The 24,759-nt window shown below is 36.9% G+C and overlaps 2 protein-coding genes across 2 annotated transcripts; both read left to right on the top strand.

Annotated features, from left to right (window-relative positions):
* Positions 1-1,896: 1,896 nt before the first annotated feature.
* LOC107068638 (uncharacterized) lies at positions 1,897-2,922 on the top strand. Its single transcript, XM_015325277.2, has one exon. It carries the CDS (start codon positions 1,897-1,899, stop codon positions 2,920-2,922), a length of 1,026 nt encoding a protein of 341 aa, XP_015180763.2.
* Positions 2,923-2,928: 6 nt separating this feature from the next.
* On the top strand, positions 2,929-3,345 carry LOC107068639 (uncharacterized). The gene has a single exon (XM_015325278.2). The coding sequence runs from the start codon at positions 2,929-2,931 to the stop codon at positions 3,343-3,345; it is 417 nt and encodes a 138-aa protein (XP_015180764.2).
* The last annotated feature ends 21,414 nt before the right edge of the window (positions 3,346-24,759 follow it).

The following is a 24,759-nucleotide window of genomic DNA, read 5'->3' as shown; positions in this document are numbered from 1 at the left end:
GTCGAAACCTTTCACTACTCGTCGTTCCAAAGATAGCCGATCAGGTACCTAGCGAGATCTTCCCGCGAGAACTAATCAAAATCCCGTCTGATCGAAAACTTGCAGATCCCCAGTTCCATTTACCACGACCGGTCGATATCTTGATAGGTTTCGGAGTAACACTAGTGCTCATGACAATAGGACAATTTTCTTTATCACCAGGACGCGGCGATCTGATACTCCAGAAAACACAATTAGGTTGGGTAGTCGCGGGGGAATCGAATCTAACGATCATAAGAGAAATCATACGTTTTTTACGACAACCGAATTGAAAGAACAATTAGAACAATTTTGGTTATGGGAGGAAGCGAATATAACGCGATCGGAGCCGGTAAACAAAATAGACTGTGAAAATCATTATGTCCAAAACACCAAGCGCGATGAGTCAGGGCGATATATTGTGCGTTTACCTTTTCGCGAAGAAGGACATGATTACAGTTACCTACACGGTATAGCTCTACGTCGATTCCATAATCTCCGGAAGAAATTATACGCGAATACCGAACTTCGGAAGGAATATGAACGAATTATGCAGGAATACATCAATTTAGGACACATGTCGATCGTCGAAGATAAATCTAGAGGGGGTTGCTATCTTCCCCACCACGCGGTTATCAAATCAGCTAGCACGACAACAAAGGTACGGGTCGTATTCGACGCCTCCGCGAAAAATGATAAGAGACTTTTTCTCAACGACACCTCATTAGTCGGACCTACAATACAAGACACATTAGTAGAACATTTATTACGATTCCGGACATATCGGTACGTATTAACAGCGGATATCGAGAAAATGTATCGGCAAATATGGATTCATCCAGACGATCGCGAATATCAACGGATATTTTGGTGGCATAACGAACAGATTCGCACGTTCGAACTTAATACGGTGGCATTCGGAATAGCGTCAGCACCGTTTCTTGCCATACGAACCATCAAACAACTCGCGAAGGATGAAGGTGCTAATTATCCACTCGGAGCCGAAATACTTAACCGCGATCTATACGTGGACGACCTCATTACGGGAACTGATAATGTCGAAACCCTCGGAAAGATACGCGATCAAACTATTGAAATATTGAAACGAGGTGGTTTTAATATACGACAGTGGGCGTCTAACTTCCGACCGGTATTTGAAAATTTAGACATAAAAAACATCGATGTCGAGCTCTGCTCTGGGGAAAATCCTATTTTAAAGACACTCGGTATTTCATGGAACGCACATCATGATTGTTTAATCTACTCCGTCGCGCCAGTAGATATTCGCGAAAGAGTTACCAAACGACGAATTTTATCCGAAGTCGCAAAGATCTTTGATCCACTCGGACTTCTAGGACCCGTCATTCTAACAGCCAAAATCTTCATCCAAGACTGCTGGAAAACACACGTCGACTGGGATGAATCGGTACCCAATACGTTACATACCTCGTGGATAACGTTCGCAGAACAATTGACATTAATTGACAGTTTAACGATAGAAAGACGCATTACACTCGACGACCCGATTGACGTGCAGGTGCATGGTTTTTGCGACGCGAGTCAATCTGGTTACGGCGGCTGCTTATATGCAAGATCGCGAGATAAATTCGGTAACACATATGTACGTCTACTTTGCGCGAAAAGTCGTGTGGCTCCCTTTAAGGATACCACTATACCACGTTTAGAGTTATGCGGAGCATTAACACTCGCGCGATTATATAGAGAAGTCCGAACTGCCGGCGGATTGAAACCCGACAAGATAACCTTTTGGTCCGATTCGATGATTGTACTGGATTGGCTGAAAAGAGACTCCAATACGTTAAAATTATACAAGGCGAATCGCGTGCGCGAAATACATGAAATCTGTGAAAATATCACATGGCGACATGTGCGACCGAGGACAACCCAGCGGACGCTTTATCTAGGGGACAACTTCCGCGCGATTTTTTGAGGAACGAGGCATGGTTCCATGGACCACCCTGGCTCGCGCAACCAGAGACTGAGTGGCCCAATCCGACGGAAAGGGAAATTCTCGAATTACCGGACGTAAAGGGATTGTCGGTATTAACGACGCGAATTGAATCCGGAAATGTATTTCAGCGATTCTCCAATTACGCGCGATTATTGAAAATTGTAGCTCGATGCCGACGATGGCTTAAAACTAACTCGTATAAGGGAGAATTGTCTACGGCGGAAATAACAGAAACGGAACGACGCATTTTAAAGATCGTACAAGGCGAACAATTTCACGCCGAAAGGGAAAGATTAAAAACAGCGGAGGGAGTCAAGAGCACAAGACTAGCCGCGTTAGATCCGATCCTCGACGAAGAAGGCTTAATTCGAGTGGGGGGCCGACTTCGAAACGCGAATTTAAGTTTCTATGAGATATGTCCGATATTATTGCCCTCACATCATCACGTCACTGATCTCCTTATCCAAAAATTCCACGAACAAAATTTTCACGCTAGCATACAGACTACCCTCTATGCTCTTCGACAACGGTTTTGGCTTCTCGACGGCAAGAATCAAGTGCGAAGAATCGTACGTCATTGCGTACGTTGCATTCGATTCCGTGCATCCGGCATCCGGTATAAAATGGGGGATTTACCAAGCTCTCAAGTGCAGAAAACCACTGCATTCTCTCATGTCGGAGTAGATTTTTTCGGGCCGATCTACGCGAAGGAAAAGAAATACCTTAATAAGGGTCGCGGTAAAATATACGGGTGTATCTTCATTTGTATGACTATAAAGGCAGTACATATCGAATTAGTCAGCGATCTGACTACGGATGCCTTCTTGGCCGCTTTCAGGCGATTTGTGAGTCGAAGAGCTGTTCCAACTCACGTTTATTCTGATAACATAACCAACTTCGTCGGGGCTAATACCCAGTTAAGGGAGCTATAAGCCCTGATGGAATCGAACGAATATAAAACAAAGGTCCGTGATTTCGCGATAGATCATAGGATATCGTGGCATTTCAATCCACCCCTTTCACCTCACTTTGGAGGTTTATGGGAAGCTGCCGTCAAATCTTTCAAACATCACTTCAAACGGGTCGTCGGTGAACTTCTCTTCACGTATGAAGAACTAACTACCTTCGCGATCGAAATCGAAGCTATTTTAAATTCATGCCCATTATGCCCCATCTCGTCAGATCCGAATGACGTGACAGCACTAACACCCGCACATTTTTTAGTTAGAAGACCTATTACGACATTACCGGAGGAAGATTATGTTCAAACTCTAGCCAATCGACTGTCCTCCTGGAAACATATCACGAAGGTGCAACAAGATTTCTGGCGACGCTGGCATATTGAGTATCTATGAGAACTGCAGAAACGCCAAAAGTGGATAGAACCCAAGCAGAAAATCGAAAAGGACACCATCGTCGTTCTTATCGACAAGAATCAACCTTGCATGAGATGGCCGTTAGGCCGGATCGTGAACATACTTCCAGGAGAAGACGATGTAGTACGAGTGGTCACCATGAAGACGGTCCATGGAATTTTCAAGCGCAATGCAACAACTATTTGTCCATTGTTAAATCATTGTTGATTTCTTCTATTGTCTTTAAATCACAACTATTCCCTTGTACGTACGAAAAGGTCGCCTGGCCAGCGATTATCCGAGAATGCTGACCAAGTCAGCAGAGATACGCTGAGTGATTCAGCGAATACGTCCAGCGTTATATCATAAGCAATCAAATGAACATGTTCAATAACTTATACAACTAGCGGTATACTTAACTGATTCAATGACCTAGGTCGAAAGTATTGTAAATCGATGATAACAAGCGCACAACACAACACATGTATTAGGAATATCATTGATCGTTACACTCTCAACGGGGGAGTATGTACGATTCGAAAGGATCATACGGTAATTAGCAGTATACAAAATTCGCGCGCGTCCACCTCCATCAAGATTCTAGATCGATACTCATCGTGAGCATCGATCAACCACTAGTAACTACCAAAGCGCCCCTCTAGCTACCCCCACCTTTCGCCTCCCCACTTCTACATCCCCTAGTGCCTACGCCCTCCTGGGCCAGTACAAAAGGACATCCATTCTAGTTCTTTACCGGACGCTTACGAATACACATCTTCAAGGATTATAGAGGCCACAGTGGACAAAAGGCTTTAAGAATTCACAAAGGACAACGAAAAGATCACCTTAATCTTTAAGTCTTGTGAAGGCAAGCCTATTCGACATCACAACCCTTAAGGTTGTGATTGCTATAATTCAGGAGAGCGAGAGGTGAGATCTTTGAGAATTTTGTGTAAAAGTAATTTCTAGTAATATTTTGTAAAGATTTAGTTTGTATAATTTTGTGGAAAAGTAATTTCTATAAATATTATGTTAATCTTTGTAAGATAGAATTTTTAAATTATTTTCTATTTTGTATCGAGTAAATAATACGTTTGTACGAACATTAGCTTATAGATCAATTATTAATCGGGTATTTTGTTCACGTTAATGTACTTTGGTTTTTGGAATTATATACTCTAATATTTTGTCCGAAGTAATTTTTCTTTCTTTCCATTATTATTATTATTGTTGTGAAAATAATACTGTGTTTCCTATGAACGACTATCCATATTTGCATTTTGTAGAATGGGTAAAATAGGACAATTTAGAATCTATTGTCGTTCATAGAGGGATCTGCATTACCGACAGTGTCGGTTGGTAACCAGGTTATTCGAAAGGTAAGCATCGGTACCCACATAACATAAAAACTTTCTAAAGTCTGTCTAAAACATATCTTGGAAATCCTTTAGTCTTTCAAAAAGGTTTCTAAAAAATCTTTTTACAAGGTGAAAATGTCCGCGTTCAAAAACTTGCAAAAGATTTCTTTAAAGGTTTTTGAAAGATTTTTTTAAATCTTATCTCCATATTTTGCAAAAGATTTCTAGAAAACATTTTTGAAATTTGTTCAAAAAAGACAATTGAGAGCTTCTTCAGCTAGGGCTCACCGACCAATCCTTCTCACAAATGACCGAATTTTTCTTTTCGTGGCGTTGTAAGACTGTGGAACATATTACGAAACAGACCCCTCATCCCAGCTGAGCCCCCTGTATAGGATTCGTGAAAAAAATTGGACCGCTGACTGACTGGACCAACAGGATTCGACAGTTCGCTCAGAGCAAGGGTTTTGATAGTAATTGTTAATATTTCTTATTGTCTCCACACCGAGGTGTGAAAAAAGTGTTTATTATGGTACGTTTTATCTATCTAGCAATAAGGTGCAAAAAATAAACAGTAATAAGTGAGATTGCGTGTACAAATCGTAACGGCGTGGGTCAGAGGACCACGTACTCGGACCCGAGGCACAAATCGAAAAAAATGGAAAACAGGACTTATGCTAGCCAATCCAAAAGAACCCTGCCTTTAGCAGAATTGCGGAGGCAATACAGAGCCTTGCAAGATATGAATATGACTAATTGGTTCCAAAAAAACTTCGGAACCAAAACTAATGAAAAGATAGTGCCTAACCTCAAAGTGGCAAGAACGCAGTCAAGCTCAAGTGATTCGCAAAGAAGTAACGCCTCCACGGGCGCCAATGCTATGGACATCGACGGCTTCATCAATCCGAAAAAATTTCGAAGAATCGGCCATTTGGCCGATATTGCAGGAACCTCTGTCGATAATAGGTTCCAGCCACTCGAGTCATTAGATGACTCAGCACGCGATGACCCTCCACCTCATAGGATAACACAGAGTAAAACAAGGGCTAGTATGATTCATGAGAATACTAACCCCCACCCGATACTAACCACAGAAAGCGACATCTAGCGTAAGGCCCAACGCAACCACAAAAACAGTAAGACCCCCACCTTTGCATATCTACAATATAACTATCATGGACTTTAAAAACTTTGACCAATGAAAATATACAAAGTGAAAACATCTTGGCCAGATCCAATAGTCGCTACGTCACTGTCAATGCCTCTAGTACTGAGATACACAATAAAATAAGAGAAATTCTTAAGAAAAAAAAAACATTAACTATTTTACATACACCCCGAGAGAGCTAAAAACTAAATCTCTTGTGCTCAAGGGTATCAATCTAGATTTCCCCGAGGAGGATATCGCAGGATTCCTTACAGAATGTACCAAGGATGACTGCCACATTACTAAAGTAACAAAAATAAGATATAATAAGACTGACTCGACAAGAGGATTTTATCTAATACAGCTTTCACCAGAGAGTAATGCAGCTGCTATTACAAGAATTAGGCATGTACTGTGTCAACGAGCCAGGTGGGAGCGTTTGAAGAGGAGAGGCGTCTTCCAATGTATGCGTTGCCAAAGAATTGGACACGCTAGTAATAACTGCGCACTTGACTTCAGGTGTGTTAAATGTGGTGGTAACCATGGACCTATAAAAGAGGGAAATATATGCCCGGTTACAAGTGATAATGCTAACAATATGCTCAAATGCGTAAACTATGGCAGTAATGACCATCTCGCCTCCTATGGCGGATGTCCTTACCTGGTGATGGCGCAAGATTATAGGCGCCAAACTAGAGAGAATGCTAGAATTAAAAAAATAGAACGGGTCAGGAGACTCGTTAACCGACTAGCGCTCCCTGGATGAAAGTGTGTAGACGCTCCACGTCGCTCCGTGTTTTACCAGTGGTATCTTGTGCAAAATTGTTTTTACTAATTATAAATCTGTGATTAGTGAAAAGTGTAAAAAATTCTGAACAAACCCATATATAAATTTATATTGGTGACGGCTGTATATAAGAAACATTAAACGAAAACTTTCTTTCGTGTTCTTGGACTAGAAAGCAGCCATATTGGAAAAGTGTTCGAGCGGTAGTGCCAAAGTTTTTTCCCGCGCGGGTGGTGCGCCGCCTTGCGCCGCAGCGTTACACTACTCTATCGAAGCCTTGGACGCACCAATCGCTGGGCGTCTTGTGCCTTTGAAAATGAGTAGACCAATAAGCGATCTGGATTTTCCAGTCCTTAAGAATAAATCAGTGGAAGAAATGGAGATTTGTGATTTAAATACTCCAAGCAAAGACAAAGGTAAAAAGAGAAAAGACAGAAGTGATGAGGAGATCTTCGAGGAAATTAGCTTTAAAAAAGAAAGGAAAAAATGTACCTCAGAAAAAACGTCTCCTCTAAGTGACATTGAGAAAAAGATTAAAAGCTATAAGCGGTTTGAGAGAGATCTAAGTAATATGACGTTAGAAGATATGGAGAATGAAGATCTAGAGGAAATTAAACTTAAGTTCTCAGATATGTTTAAGATGATAAATTTCCTTAAAGAGGAAAATGATTCTCTCAAACAAAACAGGTCAGATTCAGGATCAATCGACGAAAAGCTGAAAAAATTAGAGGAGGCGATTAACGTTGCTACCACAAGCATCAACCAGGTAAAAAATCCCCCGAATAGTACAAAAACTACGAGTAGTTACGCAGAAAGACTAAAAATTCCTGCAGTTGCAAAAGTAAACGCTAACTCTGCTGACAATAAGCGGCACGTTGTAGCGATTTATCCCAGCACTGGAAATAATATTAAGTCAAGCGACGAAACTAAATCTACGGTCATGAGTGTCATGGCTCCTACTAAAGAAAAATTAAAGATATGTGCAGTCAAGAAAATTTCCAATAATGGAATATTAATTGAGACAAAAACTAGAGAAGATCTAGAGCGTGTTCTCAAATCTGAGAAATTTCAAGCAGCAGGCCTAAATACTGGAGAACCCAGTAAGAAAAAACCTATGATAATTGTCTACAACGTGCCAAAAGAGATGAACGACAAGGAGTTTGCCCAAGCGCTCAGGAATCAGAATATGGACGAATACCAAAAGAGCAAATTCTCTGAAGCGGTATCAATCTCTCACAGATCTGGTAATAGAAGTGCAGACACTGTAAACATAGTTTTAGAGGTCTCACCAAATGCCAGAAACATTCTATTGAAAAACGACAGGGTCTATATTGGCTGGAATGCTCTTCGGATCCGCGATTACGTTGCAGTGAGCAGATGTTACAAGTGCCAATCATTCGGACATGTAGCAAAATACTGCAAAGCAAAAAGTGACACCTGTGGACATTGCGGATGTGATGGACACACCTTTAAGGACTGCAAAGTGAAGGATAAAAACCCAGTGTGCATAAACTGCAAGAGAGCAGGAAAACCCTGCAATCACTCATCGCGCTCAGCAGAATGCCCAGCATATAAGATTGCACTTGCCAGCTACATCCAAAAAGTAGATTATGGTAAGTAACTCTATAACATATGTTGCTAGGGAAACTGTAACGATAGGACAAATAAATGCGCAAAACTCAAAGTCTGTATCAGATGAACTAAGGCAATTAGCATTTAAGAACAGGATAGACATACTTGCTGTCCAGGAGCCTTATTCGTTTTATAATAAGATGGCAGGCATGAGAATATGCACTAAAGTGATAGTAGATACTAAAACATTCTCAAATGTTATAGCATCTAATAATATTAAAGCGGCAATAGTAATTTTTAACAACAGAATTGATGTTATTAAAATCGAGCAATTAAGCAACACACACATAATTTGCGTAGAGATTAAAATTAACAATTTAAAGTTTTACTTGGTTAGTGCATATTTCCAACACTGTGAGGATATTGATCCATATATACTTCATTTGGAAAATATCCTAACGATGCTGGACAGAAAGAACATTATATTTTGCATAGACTCAAATGCTAGGTCAACAACTTGGTTTAGTAAATGTACAGACGAAAAAGGAGAAGCACTTGAGGAATTATTATCGCAATTCCAACTACACATTGCCAACAAAGAATCTGAAACCTTCACCTTTGACAATACACGAGGACAGGATAATATTGATGTCACAATCGCTGGCAGTAGCTGTATTAACTTTATATCTAATTGGAAGATACACAACGGCGAAACAACAAGTGACCATAACCTTATCACATTTAAAATAACATTAGCCTCAGATAAGGTCATAAGTCTCAAAGGTGATAGATTTAATACCAAAAAAGCAGACTGGGAAAAGTATATTAGAAATTTATCTAACATCATGGATACAGTTAACAATGAAGATACTTTTAGTGCAACAGATGCTGCAAATAAAATTGAACATGCATTATTACGAGCAGCAGAAACTTGTATTCCGAAAAAGAAACGCTTTTCCAAGTCTGCCCCATGGTGGAACAGTGATCTAACTAGTCTACGACAATTAGTCAAAAGAGCCCGACGAAAATATAGTAAAACAATAAACAGTAGACTAAAAATAATACATAAGACGGAATATAAAAGACTAAGAAACCAATATATAAAGAACATTGCAAAAGCAAAACAAGAAAGTTGGGAGAAGTTTGTCACTGATATTGGAAATAAGGAACCATGGAGTATTGTGTATAAAATTCAAAGAAACAAAATCCGTGTTGAAAATGTCATTGAAACAATTAATCAAAGTGGCATACAAACGCCAAACTTTAATGACACAATGGAAACACTGCTCAATAACATGATTCCTGATGATTATGTGGACAATGAAACAGAGTGGCACATTATTACTAGAAGTGACACACTTCTAGCACCAAGCACACAGGATGCACCGCTATTCAATGTTTCCGAAATACAGAATGCTATCAAAAAACTAGGCAATAGAAAGGCTCCTGGACACGATCTAATTGAATCAGAAATGATAAAGAAAGCTATGCCTGTACTGTCTAATAAGTTACGAGATCTCTTCAATGAATGCCTAATTCAGGGGACTTTCCCAAATCAATGGAAAATAGCGGAAATTAGGATACTAAGAAAAAGCATGGAAAAGCCAGCAACTGATTTAAAGTCATACAGACCTAATTCCTTACTTCCAATACTTGGGAAAATTCTGGAAAAACTCATTGCTGGAAGACTCCAGACAATATCACATACACACCCTTTGGCATCGACTAGACAGTACGGTTTCAGGCCAGGCAGATCAACAGAAGATGCAATTGTAAAATTAAGAGATATTGTGCATCAAACCAGCGACAAGTATGCTATCGGCCTCATGTTCGACATTTCTGGTGCATTTGATGGTGTATGGTGGCCTAGTGTACTCAGCAATCTTAAGCGCAGAGATTGCCCCAGAAACGTATATAACCTTATTTCGAGCTATCTTTCAAATAGAATAGCAAGAATTACAACTAATACTACACAGATATCTAAAGTTGTAAGCAAAGGCTGCCCACAGGGATCCGTATTAGGACCATTAATGTGGAACATCATCCTTGATGATGTTCTGGAAGAAATCTCTAATACGGGAAACGAAGCAATTGCATATGCTGACGATATTGCTATAATAGTGAAAGGTAATAGCAGAAGAGCTCTTGAGCTTAAAGCAAATGAGGTTACTTCAATCTTGAATAGCTGGTGTACAAGACAAAAATTAGTACTATCAGTGACAAAATCTCACACGATTCTTCTTAAAGGTTTCTTAGATATAAGAAGACCACTAACCGTCAAACTTGGAAGTAGATCACTAAGAATGGTTTCAGAATCACGATATTTAGGAGTCACATATGGAACAAGAATGAACATAACCCCACATGTTAACTACATTTATAACAAGAGTAAGACCATTTTCAGCCAATTTGCTAGAGTTGCGAAAAGTACATGGGGTTTAAACAACTCTATCATGGAATCGTTGTACAAGGGAGTTTTTATACCTATTATCTCCTATGCTGCAGCTGGCTGGGCTGACAAACTTAATACACATCACCACAGGAAACTAAATCAAGCACAACGATATGCTTTAATTGGAGTTACTAAAGCATATAGAACAGTATCAACGGATGCTCTTTGCGTGATAGCAGGAGCAATTCCCATAGGGCTTTAACTAACTCAAAAGGTAAGTCTTTATTATCAACGCAAAAACTTGTCTTTTCAGCACTTCTCAAAAAGATTCGAAGCACTTGAGACGGTAAATAGAAGTGAAACTAAATTAAGACTCCTTGAGATTAAAAAAGAAACAACAAGAATATGGCAACAGAACTGGAATGATAGCCCGAAAGGAAGGCTGACATTCTAGTTCTATGAAAATATAGAAAACAGGTTAAATGCAAAATGGATAAAACATAACCATTTCATAGTTCAACTCCTCACAGGACATGGTAATATTAAACAGAAACTCAAGAGTCTTAAATTAGCAAACACTGATATTTGCAGCTGTGGTGAAGTCGAATCAGTCCGACATATCATCTTTGACTGTATGCTCCTAAATGACTCAAGGCTTAGTCTAAAACAGGCTATATTAGATAAATACAATATCTGGCCATGTGATTACAAGTGCTTAGTATCCAAAGAAATTTTTGGCATTTTTAATGAATTTTCAGTTAAAGTACTAAAGAACAAGGACATATGCATAAGAACGTGAGCAATCTTGATCCCTGCAAATGAAGCTGTAGACGTAACCGCAGGCACCAATTGGTGTACCGATACAGCTGGGTTGTAAAATTACCCAAATACTAGCAATAATATCTGATGCTAGCCTACATGAGACCGAGCAATTGCTGGTGACCCCGCCTCCTCGTGGCCCCCGCTGGACAACGTTTTGCTGGTAAATCTTAATGATTTGCCAGCAAAACGGCTAAGTGGGTCACTTCCCAGCTTTGGGACGGTCTACCTCTCTGATGATCCAGAAATGGTGGAGAGGGGGTTTTTCCAAGCCCAATGATCACACCATCTACGGTCATTGTTCTCTTCGCAATGGTTTTACGCATTCAACATCACGTGTAATAGGCAATAGCCTGAGGCACAGCTGGGCGAGCACTTGCTCGACGTATGCTCAGAATTAACTCGTTAACCCTCAGTTGTCCTACGCCATGGCGGCTTCAGGAGAGCGGACCATTCTACCATCGTTATTGGATCAGAGTCGAAACAGCTTCCCACCTCTACCTAATCAGAGGATACTTAAGCCACAAGAAGAAAATAGATGGGCCTCTCAGAGTACTCAGCCCTTGGGACCTTGAATCCCCAGCAACAGTGCAATACCAGGAAATACCCTGAGTTCAGTTAACCTCAACCACACTGACCATCAAACAATGTTATCAATGAGTTTCTGAGTAACTTCAAAAACTCAATGATGGAGGTACTAAATCACCACATGGAAGCATTAAATAATAAAATCACTGATAATACCAGGAAGATTGATTTCCTACTATCTCAATACGACTATTAATCTGGCAATCACACTTAAACGGATCGTCCCAGTCTATCGACGTCAAAAATATTATTTCTATTTACGCAATTAATGTTAATTCACTTTGTGCCAACAAAAAAAGATACGATCTACTCGATTTCGTCACCAGATATAAGATTGATGTTGTTTTAATTTCAGAGACAAAATTAAATGCCAAACATAAATTGAGTTTTAATAATTTTTCGCTAGTTAGAACAGACAGAGGGAACGGCAAAAACGGTGGAGGAACAGCAATCCTGGTCAACAACCGAATCAACTATACGCAAAAAACGTACCCTAACTCACATTGTAATAAAGTGATGGAATACTCGGTCATCAAGTTACATATACAATCCAACTACTCACTCTTGATCTTCAGTATATATGCAGCCTGCAATAGTTATAGATGTTTCATCGAAGAGTTAAATAAATTGTTCCAGGATTTTAGGTTAAAGGACCCTAATGTTTACTACATAATAGCAGGAGACCTAAACGCGAGGCATACGTCTTGGGGAGACCACAATACAAACGAACGCGGATCCTAACTAATAAATTGGATTGACGCACATGCCATATCACATAATATAACATTTTATCCGGCCACATCACTAACTTACCCGAGTGCTGGCTCATTCCTGGACTATGGGATGATAGATTCCAGGTTGACCGCATATAATGCAGTCAACGACAAATTGCCTACTAATCCTTATGATAGTGATCACAATGCTATAGCTATGTTGCTAGATACAACCAATGCATTTGGTGGTCTTTCCCCAGCGTATGTCGCTCCTAGCAGACTCAACTTTAAAAATACTAATTAGAGAAAATTTTTTAAAGCACCTAAAAAGCCGATACACAAAACAGATCCCATACAATAGGAACCTAACCATAGGGGAGATCAACGAGTACATCGCAAAACTGGAGGACACAATACTAAACGCCATAGATGCAGTTGTTCCAATCTCTAAACGACGGATTAGAAAGGGCTGCTTAAGATTTGTGAACACCAAGATCAAAAAACTCCACAAATACAAATCTAAGCTCATTACAGCATTAGCGAAAATTGACAGGCAAGAAGTAAGGCTATGAATTACCATTAAGACCCTAATTAAATTTACCAATAACCAGCTGGTCAAGGAGTTCAGACGGGCAGAATCATCCTATTGGGAAGCACTAGCAAAGGATATCAACTTCCGTGACCCGAACAAATTCTTCCAAAACATCAGTTCTCATTTTAGGCATAAAGAACCCCCGCATATAGACGACCTCTTGATAGACCGAAACAACAATTTATACCCTATTGAAATCTTGGGACCCGAACCGGCAACCATAGTCAACGACAAGATTCGGATCACTCAACCATCAACTAAATTAAATGTTATTGGAAAATATTTCAAGTCTATCAATTCTCCACGGTACACGAACAATAATACAGAAACAAAAAGGAAAGCCGACGAGGCAGCCAACAGCATCAAAGCACAACTCCACAATAACAGAATTACCTCACGCACGCATACTACATTCTCTGTAAACAACCGAGCTTTCTCTCCCATTGCAGATCAAATCGAGCGGGCTTACTTTCACTCCCACCTGGAAGTCAGAGCTTTACTAAAGACAGCAAAAAATAAGACATCTTGTGGACTTGACAAAATCCCGATGATTGTATTAAAATATATACCAACGGAACTAATCATGGATATCACTACCATATTCAACAATTGTCTGAACCACTCGTATTACCCTGAAAGATGGAAGAGGGCTAAGGTGATCCCGATCAAATAAAAAGATAAAAACTCAGCCGACCCGTCAGGATACCGTCCCATAAGTCTAACATGCAGCATTAGTAAAATTTTTGAAAAATTAATAAAGATAAACATCATGGAACACGTGGAGAATAACAACATCATTCCGGATAACCAATACGGGTTTAAATCAAGTCACTCGACCACTCATGCCATCCATAAATTCGCGTCGGATTTGAATAAATACTTACTCAATAGCATGCTGATTGGGACAGTATTATTAGATTTAGAAAAAGCTTTTGACTCAGTCTGGCTCAATGGCCTGATCTACATTTTATTGGAGCGTAATTTCCAGAAGGAACTGATACTCCTCATCTATGACATGTTACACTGGAAATCGTTCGTAGTCTGGAATGGTACTCTCACTTCCTCACTAACCTTCTGGATAAGGGAAGGACTCCAACAGGAAACAGTAACAGCCCCAATTCTGTTCAACATATATAATAGTGAAAATTTAAATCTATTCGATTTGAACTCAGGTAACCAAACCCTTTCCAGTGTTTACGTCGACGATCTAGTGGTATATGTTGCTGACAGGAAAATACCTATTATACAGCAAAAATTAGAAAAGATAATTAACGATATAAATACCTATTACAAACTCTGGAACCTACGGATCAACCCCACCAAAAGTGAAACTATATTGTTTCGCAAAACGGTCAACGAGATTTCACCACTAACGGTACCACTAATTAAAGACTTTAGTAGTAAAATCAGTGACATTAATACAGACACATCCAACGAAATCCCAAGGAAGGATCTAGTCAAATACCTGGGAATCAATTTCGACTATCTCCTACGGATGAATAAACACCATACTATTCAACTAGACAAAGCGAAAAAAGCTTTTCGGGCCAATGCAAAAATCTTCTACAATCGTCACATGGAGCATAAAGCTAAATTAATTTGTTATTAACTACTGATCCGCCAAATCATTTCGTATACGGCGCCTATCTGGTGGAACTCAGGCCCATCAGTTATGGAGCAGTACAGACGCTTTGAAAGATCTTGCATTAGAGCTTGCTTGGGAATGTACAGGACATCAGATTCTAATCTCACCAAACGCATCAGCAACACCACACTATATAATAGGGCCGGTATACCTCGATTTGACATATTTACAATAACACTAACTAGGAATTATTTCAGCAACCTACGCAACATAGATAACGTTCATTTAAAGTCTCTTAAAGTGGAAAACTCAGCGATAGAGTGCCGAATGGCGCGCAGCAATTATTCGCCCCCTTAACTCTTTACCAACCTGGATAAGAAAGGATGTATCCAAGATGTAAATAATATTCCGATTATTTACCACATCCAAAGACATTGTGCTAAAAAAGCAATCTGGACGGATATTGATAACATACATAATGATAAATGGGTCTACTCGAGAGCCTTATCACTTTAAGACCATCAAAGTCTGGATAGACTGTCGAAAAATTATTGGTGGCTTCAGAACGATGCTAAACACATCGACGAGATTAGACGAAGAGCCAGAGAGAAAAGACAACATCGTTCGCGGCTGCAAGAAGAGCAGCAGCAAAGGGTGTAACAACATATCAGATATTAAGACTGAACAGCCTTAGCTATAATAGTATTATATATAATAACTTTTACAGTAGGTGCTTTAGGCACTGTATTCTTTAGACATAAGTTGTAAATAATGTAAATATTATATATATTTTCCCATCACCTTCCATCCCTTTCCCCTTTTCCCTCTTCACCCCTCCATTGCCCTAGAGGCTTACCAAAGATGTAATGGTTTTTTATTTTTTTAGTTTTCCATTACAATACCCAAAGATCTCATAAGACTGCGATACGTAGAGCTTAAGAATATAATGTTTATATACCATTAATGTTATTAAGAAGTTTTGGAGAGACGCTTCAAGCAATGAAAACTACCAAAAATTATATTTTTATATATTATAGTGTTTAAGCTGTTGTATGGTCGTTTATTGCTTACTTATGTATATTAACAATGTTAAAAATAAACAACCTTTTTCAAACCCAAAAAAAACTGACGGGATTCGAACCACGGATTTTTTGCTTTCCGGGCGCGACTGCACCTTAACCAATTGAAATTAAATTATTAATTTCAATTAAAAATTCATTTCAGTGCTCCGCCTCAACTCGACGCTAGACGCGAACGCTAAACTTTGAACACGTTTTCTCAAAATAACTTTTTTCAAACTGACATGCAAGATAACTCAAAAAGTTCTCAACTGATTTTTATGAACTTTAGCAAACATTTTCTTTATAGTATTAGCTTCTAGTTTAATTTTAATAATGCCACATAAATTTTCAAAAATTGCCATTTTTGACCCAAAAATCGTTAAAAAAGGGTCAAAAATCAGACTCTTTTTGTCTGAGTCGTGCTAATTTACGATTTTTTGACTTTTTAGTTTTTCCTTAGTTCAACTAGAAGATACATGTTTTATTAACACGCTCCGACCATTTTTTTTAATTTTAGAGTGCTGTAACTAAAGTTAAAAATTACCATGATTGATGCGTTTCGCCGCGAGGGCCTCAAGAGTTTGGTTATTACAGCAGCCCTTTAAAAAAAAAAATTAAAAAAAAATCGGATTCTTATATTTTAATATGTAATGAATAAACATGCTACGTTTCAAAACGAATCATTTATTCTTTCCATTTCAAATAGGCCTCTGAAAAACGGTCAAAATTTAGGCGTTTACATGTATCGCCGGCCTTAAAGGTTTCTATAAATATGTTTGAAATGTTTTTGAAATATTTTTCATAATGTTTTTACAAACTTTTTTGAAGTATTGTGCGAAATCTTTGCAAAAGGTTTCTGCAAGGTTTTATAGAAATATTTTTTCATCAAAGTTTTGCGAAAAATTATATTTTTTTGAAATATTTTAGAAATGTTTCCAGAACATATCGCAAAAGATTTCAAGAAAGTTTTTAAAAATGTTTTGAGAAATATTTATTAAAAAATTACTACAAGATTTACAAAACATTTTGAAAAAATAAATATAAAAAACGGTTGAAAACCTTTCTGCCACATTTTATGAAATATTTTTAGTAATATTCTAAAAAACTTTCTTGAAATATTTTTATAAAATCTTTTTGCAAGGTTTCTGCAAGGTTTCATAGAAATATTTTTAAACATTTTAATTACTCTATCAGTAAAATATTGTAGAAATGTTTTAAAAATATGTTTGTAAAATCTTTTATGAATCTTTTTTAAAATATTTTAGAATGATGCCTGCAAGGTTTCTGAAAGATTTTTTGGAAATATTTTACGAAAAATTTCGCTGAAAGATTTCAAAACCTTTCGTGTTATGTGGGTAATATTGACATTGGGTTCTTCCAGTACTGCCTTACCAGTCGACGTTATAGTGGAATGATTGATTCGAATTAATTATTTTAATGTGCATAAAATATTCACGCGTTATTATATTTCTTACTCATAGTCTGTATAAAATATCCGCACGTGCATTTTTGCTGACGGCGCAGCTCCCAAAACTAACGCTTGATAAAATTCCAGTGTAACTGACGCTTATCTTTCTTCGGAGAACTCGCGCTTGATAGAATTCCAATGTAAATGAGACTTATTTCTCTTCGGAGAATTCGCGCTTGATAGTAATTAATATTTATTCAGTTCCGAGAATTGTTATTGTCAGCGAATTCTTGTCCTTGACTTGAGTCTCACGGTTTGGGAGTCAGTAGTGGAAGCAGCATTTTGCGTTAGTGGGAGGTACTTTCAATCTTTCGGGGTGGACGCTTCTTGGGATGCTGCGTTCATCCATGAAGTTAGTCTACAAAGCATAATCATTAAGTACGCGTCTAAAATTGTCTAAATTGCATAAGATTGTCTAAGTTTGTCTAAATTTTTCAGGTATAATCTAAATTCGATTATAATAATCTACCACAGATTCTCCTAATAAATTTCCTTAAATATCGCATCATATTATTCTTCATATCAATTGTGATTTTGTGAAACGATTTATTTATTATGTAATCTATTATAATTCTAAATTTATTTTTAAAAAATAATTTATTGTGTTCCACCTGGTGATTGTGATTTAACCTGTTTGCTCCCTTCAAACATTAAGAGTAGTGAACACAAAAAGGATTATAGTTTCTGATCTGTCGGCTCCTGGAACAAGGTAGGCTAATAAATTTAGTAACATCTAACGTCCGAAGCCCGGTATCTGGTATCCGAGAGCCTATCCCGGTAAAGTTCTGATTGACTGGGCTGACCCGAAACAGGCATAAGTTTTTTTAAAGTGAAAACTTCTTTAGAATGGGAGTGATCTGAAAAGTAAATAAACGCGGTCGGTCAGAAAACAAAGCTATGAAACGAAGCTAAGAAACAGCTGCTATATTAAATAATGAGAGAAAAAGAGACAAACATATAAGATGTAGCCTGCGAGGGAATGAGACGGAATATAGCTATACAGTTTTTCCTATTCTCGGTCCCCTTTTTATGCTATGCTTAGTAGTTATCGCTCCTGGTTGTATATATGTGTGTTTCTGTGCGACTGCATACTACAAAACGTGGACACATATTATTTTGATACTCAAAATGTTTTTTTTTGTAGGTAGGAGCGATAGAAGGGTAAAGAAGAATAAACAGAAATAAGCACGTAGTTATGTGACAAAAGTATATGTTCCAAACGAACCGACGCGTCGGTCGAAATAAAGAAAGAAGGTTCGAGGTCTGTTTTTATTTTACCAAACGTGTCATTTCTTTTCTATTTAAAAATGTTTCTATTTTATTGAAAAATTAATATCAAGGGGACCTTCTACTCTGAGCACCTAAAAAAAAGGCTATTTTCGCGAATTTTTTCCAAGAAAACTATAAAAGATATCGATATAAAAGTTGTTGGGTTTGTTAAATTGAGTCTTAAACTATATAAATGAATTTTTATTTTTTCATTTTAATTAATTTTTTATTGCAAAAAAAGTAGTATAAAAAAACACCCTAAAACTTTAGTGCTTTGGTAGCTCCATCAGAACTTGAGAATGGCTTACCTGAAACATAAAAGTAAAATGGTTTTATATTCTGTATGACTTCAGCTACAAAGTGACAGTAATATATAAAAATTTTATCAATAAATAAAAAAAATGGTGGACAAATTACAAAAAAAAACGTAAATTTGACCTTTTTTTCATTGTTTTTGACTAAAAATAAATAGTAAAAATTAAAATATAAGAAAAAACTCTCCGTCACTTTGTTACAGCTCATGTGTAGAATATGTGGATTAAATTTTATAAGAATCGGTTTACTGGTTCGTGAGATACGATGGAGCTAGTATTTCAAAACATAGTTTCGAGATAAACGCGTTTAAAGTTTTTTTTTTCTACTCAAAATCGTTAAAAATTCTTACCTAAACTTAATCTGCGATGCCTGGACCGTACAATAGACCTTCTTCTTGTTCATATTCTTCAATTTCTTCCAGTCTTGCCTTCTTCCACTTTGATCTAGCATTTTTTGAGCACTCAGAGCTTCGACGGTTCGGAGATTCGATACGTCGGTCGTCGCGTCTTTTAGCAAAGTCGATCGCTCCTGGCCCAATTTTCATGCCCATCGTTTCCTTCATCTTCATCACTGTTCGGAATCCTTCGTTGAAGATACATGCCGAAACTTTGCACACAATTTCAACAACTTTTTTGCCGTTAAACATGTGTTTAGGTGTCATGTGCCTTAGATTTGAGGTACTTTCACCAGTCGATGGAACACTTAGAATGCTTCGGCTTGGCATCGGTCGAATTTTGTGGTAGTATCCTGCCCAAAACTCGTTACGCATATCCTATGAAGAATTTAAATTTCTTCTGACTGCTAAACCGTAGATCTCTGAGAGTTCTTTCATCAATTTGATTGTAAATTTTTAGTTTTTACTTCAGGAACTTTTTTCACAACAGTCATTTTTCTCTTCACTACTGTTTTTGCTACGGTTCTTATTTTTTTTTTTGCGGTTAGGCGTTTTTCTTTTAAATTTTCTTCTTTTGTATGAGAGCTTTTCTTGCCTTATTAACGCGCTTAAAAATACGTTTTGCCGCATGCAAAATACACTTCAACTTTTTAACAATGAAATCTTTACCGTATGGATGATAATAAAGCAGCATTTTAAAAGTCTTGGAGTCTCCGTAGCCGATATAAGAACCGTACGCGCCGAACGCTCAGGAGAGCGGTCCGAGATAGTAACGTTCAGGCAGCAAAAAAATGTAGTTAGAGACATCGGATCTTTTTGAAATTTTAACACAATATTTCTACATATATATATGTAAGATTTATTTAAATTTAAAAAATATAAGTATTTATTATAATAGAACAAATGTTTAATATAATAATAAAGAGATAGAAAAGATAAGAAAAGCAAGTAATAATAGTTGACACACTCGAATTACACTTCTTTCACTCACAGATAGTAGCACCAAATCAAGAAGGCGAAGACCGCATTCTTCGCCGCGCTTATATACATATTCACCCCACCAATGGTCCCAATCACTTCCGTCAATCATTCTCGAAATCTCCAGACTATTCCCGACCGATTAAACAAAAGACCTTTTCCCGATTTCCGGTTCGGGAATATTCGAGAGACTTCGGGGTGCACGCTCGCTTTTCTTTCTTACTGGACACACTCATATTCATACTGCTGCATGCACTCACACTTATACCCATATCGCTGCGCGCACTCACACTCATATCCATATCGCTGCGCGCACACACACTCATACTGATATCGCTGCATACTCTCACACATCTTTCACATTCATCAATTTTTTTCACGCACACCATACACTCGCACTCTTCGTCTTTCTCTCACTCTCACATATACATTCGAAAAATGTAAAAAAAAAATTAAATTTTTTAAAAATTGCAGAGTAGAAGGTCCCCTTAAATTATAAATTTCGCAAATATTATAATTAAAAATTATGAAATATATAGAATAAAATAATTGTATTGTCTGCAATATTTTACAAAAAAAAAAGAATTGATTGATACATCAGAGAAAAAAAATTAAACCACATTGTAGAATACTTTTCTTATAAATATCCAAAGACATGTTTTTTAATTATAATGTTCGCGTATTTAGGAAATTTATATTAATTTTTCAATAAAATAGAAAAGTTTTTAAATAGAAGAAGTTAGACACGTAACAAAAACAAATAAACCTTATTTACTTTATATTTCCAATAATAATAAAATAATATAACTATTGGGTTATAGGGGATATTAAAAATACTCTTTCTTATAACACAATTTTCTCTTTATTTTATATGATAAGGTGGAAGCACGTCTTTACTCAATCAGCAGTAGAAAAGGAATAAACGAATAACGAATAACGAATAAACCAAAAGAAAAATAAGCACTAAAGATGCAGCTGCCCCTTGGTAGGGATAAAGAAAACAAAATTAAGAAGGACCGCCCATCGATAGAACAAAACACTTTGTGTCCCACACTAGATATCAGATATTATTTATATACATAAAAGTATCGATTGCATTTTGTAGATATGGTAATATAAACGCAGAATAAAGAATACTGCGTAAAATTCCACACGCCCCCTCAAAATTCAATCGATTAAATATTTACATTAAGTCGCTTTTATGTCGTTTTAAATAAGATTATACTATCAACAAATAAATGACCTAAGTAAAGACGAAAGTTCCACTAAGTTTAACTCTACTTCTGGGAACAAATACATATGGTCCAATATTCATTGCTAAGGAGTGGGGAAACCCAGAAAAACCCACTCAGACCACTTAAAACGATAAATGAATACATAATAAATGATTTTAAGTCTTCTATCCATATAACTACTTCAGTCCCATTCCATCTCTGACTTCCAGGAATTTGACTGCTGGCAGTGGCTTAGTTAAAGTGTCTGCTACTTGGTTACCTGTAGGAATAAATTCGAATTTTATTACACCTTTTTCAACTTAATCTCTTGTAAAATGGTACTTGATATCTATATGTTTCGATCGTCTGTGATTGCCTGGATTATTTGCTATACTGATGCAGCCCATGTTATCCTCGTATATTACAATCGGTTCGGAAATATGTATATTAATACTAAACGCTAATGATTTTATCCAGAGTGCCTCTTTCACGGCTTCGAAAAGAGCCATATATTTTGCCTCTGTAGACGAGGTAGCTACCGATGCTTGTCTTTTCGTATTCCAACTGATGGTACATTGTTCGTATAACTTAAATAAATATCCAGTTATACTTCTCCGATCCGTTTGTTCACTACCTCCCCAATCAGAATCAACATAACCACTCAATATGTTCTTATAGTCGGTTCTAGTGTAAGTTAATTTAATATCAGCTGATCCTTTAAGATATCTGAAAACTCTTTTAAGGTTTTGCCAAAGTTCTTTGTTACTTTTATTTGAGTACCGACTCAGGGTATTCACAGCAATACTCAAATCGGGTCTTGTACAAACCATTATGTACATCAAACATCCAATTAAATTTCGACAGGGTGCATCATATTTTTCATCCGAATTCAAACCTAAATGATCTAATACAGTAGGAAGGAGAGTACTAACGGTCTTGCAATCTTGCATATTGAACCTTTGAAGAATATTTTTGATATATGAACTCTGATCTAATGTTATTTTTCCTTTGATTCTCTTTACCTTATTTCCTAAAAATAATTTAATTTCATTTAATCATCTGTCATGCAAAATTTATTCATTAGATAATTCTTAAAAGCTCTCATTTTCTCTATCCCAGCAGTTACAATCACAAGATCATCCACATATAGTACCACATATATATTCTCCTATATATTCTTTTTATCCAAAATATAAATGCAACAATCTACTGGCGAATTTCGGAATCCTTTTTCTACAAGGGCTTTATCAAACATCTCGAACCAACATCTAGCAGATTGTTTTAGACTATATAAAGCTTTATTCAATTTGCATACTTGATTACTATTGCTTTTTACGCCTTCAAGGACCCTCATGTAAATTTCCTCTTTTAATACACCGTTCAAAAATGCGGTTTTCACATCCATATGATGAACTAATAAACCATGATGATTTGCAAAAGCAATGAGGAATCGAAACCTTGAAATCCTAGCAACTGGTGCAAAAGTTTCATTATAATCTATCAAATACTTTTGACTAAAACCTCAAGCAACAAGTCTAGCCTTGTATTTAATTGGATTCCCAAATTCATCATTTTTAACTGCAAATATCCACTTGCAATCGTCAATGTTCTTATCTTTTGGCTTCGATACAAAATTCCAAGTTTTGTTCATAATAAGTGAATTTATTTCATCTGCAATAGCTTGTTCCCATTTTTCTTTATCATTTCTTGTCTTAATTTCTTCAAATGACATGGGAATTGAATAAACTATAGATTGTGTAGTCAACAGATAATCATTGTCAATCTCCATTTCATCATACGAGATAGGAGATCGTTGTTTAATCCTACCACTCCTTCTGGGTCCTATACTATCCTTAGATTTCCCCTCTTTAATATCCTTAGATTTCGGTTCTACAGCTATATCTGTTTCAGGTATAATTTTACTTTTTATGGGATCTACTATTACTTTCTCTTTCGACCTTACCATATCTGATTTCTCACTATCAGATTTATTTCTTTTACATACATCTGATTTCTCACTATTAGATTTATTTCTTTTACATACATCTGATTTCTCACTATCAGATTTATTTCTTTTACATACATCTGATTTCTCACTATCAGATTTATTTCTTTTACATACAACTGATTTCTCACTATCAGATTTATTTATCTCACCTCTCATTTCTACTGATTTTGGCATCACACTTGACGCATCAGTTTCATGTGAATCTTTTTCTGAATTCACTTCTTTCAGTACCGGTCGAAAGTTCAAGTAATTTATTTCATCTACTATTACATCCCTTACTATTTCAAATTTTCTATACTTAACATTCCAAATTTTCTATCCATTTGATACAAATCCTACTAATATAGCTTTGTAAGATTTTTCATCGAATTTAGACTTTCTAATTTTATTATACACATAGACTGTGGAACCAAATACCTTCAGATATTTTAAACTCGGCCTTTTATTATGCCATAATTCACACGGAGTTTTATTTATTATAAGAGCTCGCGTTGGCGTTAAATTAATTAAATAAGTTGCAGTTAAGACTGCTTCTCCCCAAAATTTATTTTCTAGATCAACACTATTTATCATAGCCCGTGCTTTTTCGGTTATAGTTCTATTCATGCGTTCTGCAACGCCATTCAATTGAGGAGTACACGGAACCGTTAAATGGTAACTTATTCCCTTTTGAACGCAATAATTTTTCATTTCATTTGATAGATATTCTCTACCATTATCACAATACAAATTGACTAACTTTAAATTAAATGGAGCCTCACTCTTTGCAACGTAATCTTTGAAAACTATGTAAACATCGGACTTATGCTCTAATAAATAAGTTACGCCATAATGCGTATACTCGTCAATGAATGTTATAAAATAATTTTTGTTATTGACCGTAGAAGGAGTGATTGGACCACAAACGTTTGTATGAACCATAAGCAATGGTCGTGTAATATGCCTCTTATCTTGTTCCTTATTGAATGGTAATCGTGCTTGTTTACCATAAATACAAGCTTCACATAACTGATCATCCGAGATGATCTTTCTAAGATAGTCATATCCTGAATCATTTGCTTATTTTTCAACTGTAAAAATTTTGTTTTTCCAATATGCCCTAAACGCTTGTACGATCCGAAAGGATCATACGGTAATTAGCAGTATGCAAAATT

Source organism: Polistes dominula, unplaced genomic scaffold (genome assembly GCF_049000335.1).
Source record: "Polistes dominula isolate Pdom_NZ unplaced genomic scaffold, Pdom_raw_medaka scaffold_35, whole genome shotgun sequence".
NCBI classification, from domain to species: domain Eukaryota; kingdom Metazoa; phylum Arthropoda; class Insecta; order Hymenoptera; family Vespidae; genus Polistes; species Polistes dominula.
Note: the sequence above shows the minus strand (reverse complement) of the source record. Positions and strands in the feature narration are given on the sequence as shown.